At 47.0% G+C, this 6,693-nt stretch overlaps 1 protein-coding gene across 1 annotated transcript in view; it reads left to right on the plus strand.

Annotated features, from left to right (window-relative positions):
- Positions 1 to 214: 214 nt before the first annotated feature.
- Positions 215 to 6,693, plus strand: part of LOC114061153 (FH1/FH2 domain-containing protein 3-like) — a gene marked incomplete at its 3' end in the record, with an annotated part of 40,442 nt that continues 33,963 nt past the window's right edge. Inside the window, exon 1 of the mRNA XM_027891268.1 lies at positions 215 to 727. Within this exon, the coding sequence (XP_027747069.1) occupies positions 563 to 727 (165 nt within the window). The remainder of the gene's footprint in view (positions 728 to 6,693) is intronic.

The raw sequence follows: 6,693 nt of genomic DNA on the forward strand, positions 1-6,693 counted from the left end.
CTCGCGCTCTCTCTCTGTCTATCTACCTGCTCCCCTCGGGCCTGGGCCGGCGGAGGCGGGGGATATCCCATCCCGGGCGGACTCTCCTTCCCGCCCGGCGGGGAGGTCTCCTCGGGTCGGGGGCGCTGCCGCCGTTGGCCGCGCGGGGGCGCTGGCGGCCGCCCCGTTGCCCGGCGTTGGTCTGGGCTGCCCGTGCCGGCCGCGGCATTCCCGCTGCTCGCTCGGCGCGCAGCGGCCGGGAATGGGGGAGCTGCTGCTGCTACTCTGCCCGCGCCCCGCGGCTCCGGCGCCGCCTCCCGCTTTCTCGGCCTGAAGCGCTCCTGCTCTCGTGGATCCCGGCAGGGAAGGGGCCATGGGCCGCCTCCCCGAGGCGCGGCGGCTGTGAGGCGGCTGGCGTTCGCTCAGGGAGCCGGAGGAAGGCTGCCGGCTGCCGGCCGGCCCGCGCCGGGCAGGAGAGTGCCGCTCGCAGGCGGCGGCGGGCGCGCAGGCAGCACCTCGGTGCCGGCGACTCGGGGGTGCCGCTGCCCGCCCGCGCCCGGCCGCGGCGGTGCATGGATGCGCCATGGCCACGCTGGTGTGCCGGGTGCAGCTGCTGGATGACACCGACCCCTTCAACAGCACCAACTTCCCCGAGCCCACCCGGCCGCCGCTCTACACCTTCCGAGAGGACATCCCGCTCGCCACCCAGCTGGCCGGCGTGCACCGCCTGCTCCGCGCCCCGCAGAAGGTACCGGGGGAGGGCAGGGCAGGGGGATGTGTGTGTGTGTGTGTGTGTGTGTGTGTGTGTGTGTGTGTGTGTGTGTGTGTGTGTGTGTGTGGCGGGGGCACCGGGCGAAGGGCAGCGGCCTCCCTGCATGAGCCCGGCGGCGGGGAACAGAGGCCGGCGGGCGGCTCCCGGCTCTGCGGGGCGGCAGCCCGGGCTGTGTGCGGGGAGAGCGCCCGGCGGCGGGGCTGCCCCGCTGGACCCTGTGTGCCCCCTCTGGCTCCCCATTTGCCCCCGCCGGCGCTATCCCTCGCCCCGGCAGTATCAGTGTTTCCTTAAGTCCCGCGGGGACTCCCAGGGCTCCCTCCGCTGCTCTCCTGTGCTCCCAAAAGCCCTCAAGGGCAGCTACCACCTTTGCTGCAGCTGTAGCTGTAGCTGCTGCAGGCATTCCTCAGGAGAAGAAAAACCTCATCAAACCGGAGCCCCAGTTGGGTATCAAGTACTGCGTGTCCGTCCTTCGCTAGCGTTGCCGGAGTGTCCGGGAATACTGAGGGATAAGGCGGTTCAGGACAGCCGGGTTGCGCGGAGCAGGGTCGCGCCGGCAGGACCAGGGCTTTGCCGTGGTGAGGTTTAATGAGCTAGGCAGATCCAGCCAAGGCTTTGGTAAAAATAGCAGCGTGTCTGCTGCCCTTGAAACAATCGGTACTATTAGTCTCTCTTGCGAAGAACTGCAGCATGGCCCTTGTCAAATCTTACCCATCTCTTTTTGCATGCTTCTTCTAGTACATATGCTGGCATCTGTAGGTCAGCCCTTGAAGTCAGGCACCCGGGCATGATCCTTGAATTTTTAGTTTTCAAAGCAATGCCATTGATTGACATAATAATAATAACGTCCTTTCATTATTATCTTCTATCTGCACATTAGTTATGCAGACTGCACCGAAGAAAAAAGAGAAAATGCCCACTTCTTTTTTTTTTTCTACAAAGTAAAAGTTGTAAAACTTTTATTCGCTCTGTGATGAAGTGGGAGGAAAATACTCTCTTAACATCACTTCTTGAGTTATGCTCATGGGAGCATGCGGGAAGATGACAAAGGGGTGTGTGTCCTCTTAGATTTAAGGATATCCAAAACCCCATAAAAGTATTTCAGAGAAAAGCTCTTGGAGCAGACAGAAGTTTTGCATTTGTAGAACGGTTTCTTGCATAATAGTTGCCAAGGATACAGCATCCAGCGAACAGAGCTCTGCCTAACGCACAAAAACTTTGGAAGCTCTTGGTGTGCTGGGTCAATTCTGTTTTCATGTGCCCAGTCGTCCCCAATTCAGAGAGTGCTCTCATTGTTTTCAAGGGAGGCCTTTTTTGGGCTTAGAGCTAATTAAAAGAAGGGCAGGATGGATTCTGACACCTAATGAAGTAAATAAAGAGACAGTTTAAAATCTGGATTCAGAGTTAATTCAACCTCATTTTCAAGCGTATTCTACTGTGTTGTGTTTTGCATTTAGTTTGCTTTGAATACTCTTCTGGCATTTTTTTTATAACCTTAATACTAACACCACCAGCAACTCCATGTTGCTTGACTTAATGTCCTAGGAGCCATCCAAAATCCTTGACCACTTTTATACACTTAACTCCTGCCCAGTGTTCCCACGTGCAATGTTTCTCAAGTTTAATTAATGTTTGGAAACCAGACTTGCAGACTTTGGGTGAGAGATGGCCCAAGTCCCCAGAAGTGCTGCAAACCCAGCTATTGAAAGACAGTACTCTGCTAGAGGCAAGTCCTGGTCCAGTGACTTGTTAATCTGAGGTTCTGTCTCTTGCAAATATTTTGTTTCTGCTGTTGTAATGATTTGGGCAGGCTCATTGAAATCTGCTTACACGGTTGCAGTTACCTTTGTGTTTGCAGAGCCATTGCCTGTCTCTGGAGTGCCTTAATTATGTCTCTTGGCTTTGTCTTGGCTTCTACAAAGTAAAAAAAAAGATGTTGATGAGACTTGTTTACCTTTATTCCTTATACTGAGAGAGTAGTTCTTTGTGTGCACTTGCCGTTAGAGTAGCATTTCATCTTTGTGATTCTGATTTGTGTTGCTTTCTAAGGACAGGCTTTCCATTTTCTCTTTGGGATAATTCTTTCTGCATCTTTTTCTCAAGACTATATTCACCTGGTCAATAGAAAATCACCACATTAGTTGCCTGAGAAGAATTTTGCTCCATTTTGCCCAGAGATCAGGGCAAATGCTGTGATCCCAGAAGAATGCAGCTGTCAAAGCAGAGCATGGGCTGAAATTCAGGTGTCAGTTCACATTGACACATTTAAGGTTTGATTGATTAATTACTTTGAAAATTAGTGAGCTAATGGACTGATGGTACATTTAGTATCTTCATGGTGATGAACACAAAATATCTTGAAACAGACTTAAGAGTTTATACTTCAAATGGTGTCCCTGCCCATGGCAGGGGGTTTGGAACTTTAAGGTCTCTTCGAACCCAAGCCATTCTATGATGATAATGAAATGCATAGTAACACCAATGTCTAAATAACTTCTGAAGTCTTATAAACTGTTGGCCTTTTTGCCAGTGAGTTTGAATGATCAGTGCTAGTTTTTTTTCATCAGGTTTTGAGTTATCTCTTGAGTTGGATGAATATTCACTTATTCTCTGAACAGAGGTGTCAGCTTGTTGCCTTCAAATCACTGAGGAATTTGTACATCTTGTAGAGGATGTACTGCTGTGGGATGTGCTTTAGAGGATGAAGTCAGGAGCTGGAATCCAGCTCACTTCAGTGAGTGACAGATTTCGCTATTCCTGTTTTGAAATTAGTAGTGACGACAGTACTTTTGTAGTTAGTAAAACAACTTGTATATTACAAGTCCATGTAAGTTAAACATTATAACCAATTATGAAGTAAACAATTTAAAAAATAGATGAAAAATGCTTTGACATTCTGACCTGTCATAGTACGTCATTAATAGCCAGCAGATGTTAAAATTTGACTCCAAAGGGCAGGATTTCTTCAGTTTAGTTCTTTGGAAGTACAACTCTCAATTTCACATGTTGGTTTTACTAGTTCTCTTTTAACTTACAATTTTACTTGAGTCTGGATGCAAGTCTAGGTTTACACAGTGTCTTCTGAGCAGCAAAGCAGCAATGCTTTTAGATCGTTGTGAAGGAGCGCAGTGAAGTTAAGAAACTGAATAGTCTCTGGAATGGGCTTTACCATCCTCAGTAAAGTGGAACACCTAAGCTGGTTGATAGAGAAAACTGAGAAGATGCAATCTTTATTTTGCTTGGAATTGGGTGCCTAATTGTAACCTCCTACCTCACTCTTTTTTCTCCACTTCTCTCTGTGCACATACCTTTCCCTACAAATCCGTATCTCTGCATACAGCAGCTTGCTGTTCCCTGGGTTGCGCTCAGTTCTGCCTCGCATACATGCTGAGCCCCATGGGGCATGGCACTGCCATCAGGAATGCTTGTTTCAGGTATCCCCCATGGTTTCGTGTGCTTTGGTCCTAGATGCTGACATACCATCTTAGTTGATGATGCAATGAAGTGCCAAAACTCTGTTGTGGTATTTTTGAGCCACATCTGCAAATGCTTGCTGAGTAACTAAGCCACGTTGCAGAGCTTTTGTGGGCTGCATATATTGATTTGGCTGCCCAAGGTGCCATTTTGAATTTGACTTTTACTGTTTATGAAGATTTTAGGTCACTCCTACTGTCTGTTCTATGAAGAACTGGATCTAGTCTGGACTCTGAATTCAGATGTCCCTTTTGCCCATTTCTGTGAACCTTAGGAAAACTCAGAACTGGGTCTAAATTTGTGGCTCAGGCATAGTGCCAATAGTGCACTTTGAATCCAATTCAGTGCATTGGGTTTGTTGGTTTTGAATTGCTTTGAGTTACTTGATACTTCTGACTTGCTGACACAGGGTAGTTCAGGAGAATGGCTATATATACATGGCCGATGTCAAGTGCTGTGCTTTTTTTAGAGATCTTCTTCATTATAATTTATTCACATAATTACAGTATGCTGAGTATGTTGCCATAGTCTGTTTTCACATCCCACAGTACTGTTCAGTGTTGGGGTGGCTCTGTAAGAAATCCAACTTTACAGTAATACAGGAAATCAAGCTGTCTAATTTATCAAGAAAAAGGAATTGAAATACTTTGTGTAACAAAGGAAAACAAACAAACAAAAAACCCCCAGTGCATATGGTGTACTGGTGGTAATGGTGGAAAGTGGAGATATAGTGCTATAAGGATAATTGCTTTGACCTCCTGTTCCCTCTGAGAAAACTGGAGGCGACTTCTGTGTTTAAATCCTATCCAAGAATTTGTAATTAGGAACAGTATCATTCAGAAAACAGTGGTATAAGCAGATAAATCCAATGAGCACTAGAGGGATTCGGGAGTCTCATTCATAAAGCAACCATCTTCAGCTGTTGTGATTTAGCCCTAGATGAAAGCCAAGGCTGACTCTGGGGCATAATGTGATGTAAACTGATAGCAAGGGCTGTTCCACTGGTTGTGTCCTGGCATGGAGCTCAGCTCTTGCATTGCACTCTGTGCCAGGCTGTATGCTGGCATCAACCTCAGGTTTTCTGAGAGCAGTAAACCTACCCACTGGCTTCTCTTCCGTGGGTTTCCTTGAAGCACAGTGGCATTAAGAAATGCCTTGGTGTATAGAGGCTAGGCAGAAACAAAAGAAGAAAGGATGGTTTGGAGCCTTATCCTGATGGAGGCACTGATAATTAGAGCAGCTGTTCTCTGAAGAGAGCATTTTTGGGTTAGTCATGATCTTCATGGGAGCTAAAGAATAGAAAATGGAAACTGGAATGTTGTCATTGTCCCAGGGAAAATGAACACACAGGTAGGGAAAACTGGCTGATATCTTCTGCAAGTGCCACTGCTGAAGGCTGGGAAATCTTTTAACTGAGGGCTGTCAGGACATATAGGCCTTTCATATCCTTCCTGAAGCAGATGGACATCAACCTTTTTTCAGCCTTTGAGAGAAGAGAGGATTTAACACAACTGTTATTTCCAACATGTTTCCAAGGTATTCTGACTCCAGTCAAGTATTTCTGGAGCTGACAGATTCCCATGCTTAAAGACATTGACCCTGTACTAGCTGTATGTGCTTGAATTTTATAGGGAAATATTTGTGAGGGCAGAGGGGGTAGCATAGTGCTCTGTCTCCTGACTTTCAAGCACAAGCTGCATCTGAGTCCTGTGTGAAAGACACTTTTCTGGGGGAGTATAAATACCCACCCAAAAATGCAACTCTGAAAAGCTTCTTGGTCCCCAGCAGCTTCTGTGGGGTGGGCCTTCAAAAGAGCAGAGATACCCATAGAACAGATACAAAGTAATAGTAAAATACTGGGCTTTATCTGCAGCAGTTGAACTTAAAATACCTTTGAAGTTCTTTCAAGGTTCTTTTGACAAGTTATGATTTGGACAAATTGTAGTTGTTTGATCTAGGCTTAAAAGCTGCATTGTAAATGTAGGGACACAGATCTATCCTAGAAATTCATTTTCTTTCTTTGACACTTCTTTCTTGCAAGTCACTCAGTTTGGCTGCTCATAGCTCAAGAGTCTTTCTTTATAGAGCTCAGTGTCAAGAGCAATGGGAGTGAATGTGCTGGTAGTTCTCAGGGTTCCACTAAATTCTGAAATCACAGATTGGTCAGATGCAGCCTCTGGAAACTTGCATCACTCTGTGTTTCCTGGAGGTTTGGAATCAAACAAGGAGATGAATAGGAAGAAGTTCGACCTTGATGTTACCATACCACAAGTTTTGTACTTGCAGTTACAAATTTTGCTGTTTTCTGTCAAAACCAATTTGTAGATACCTCATTTCTTCCAAATTCTTCTTGTGTGAAGATTATTAATGGCTTCACTTATCGTGAAATGACTTCAGTCCACGTCTGTCTTGGTGGAGGAATAGTCAGAGATGTGGGACCTGGCATGTTGCAATCTCATCCTCTTCCTGCG

Source organism: Empidonax traillii, unplaced genomic scaffold (genome assembly GCF_003031625.1).
Source record: "Empidonax traillii isolate 1590-97213 ecotype Southwest subspecies unplaced genomic scaffold, ASM303162v1 scaffold314:size1482489, whole genome shotgun sequence".
NCBI lineage: Eukaryota > Metazoa > Chordata > Aves > Passeriformes > Tyrannidae > Empidonax > Empidonax traillii.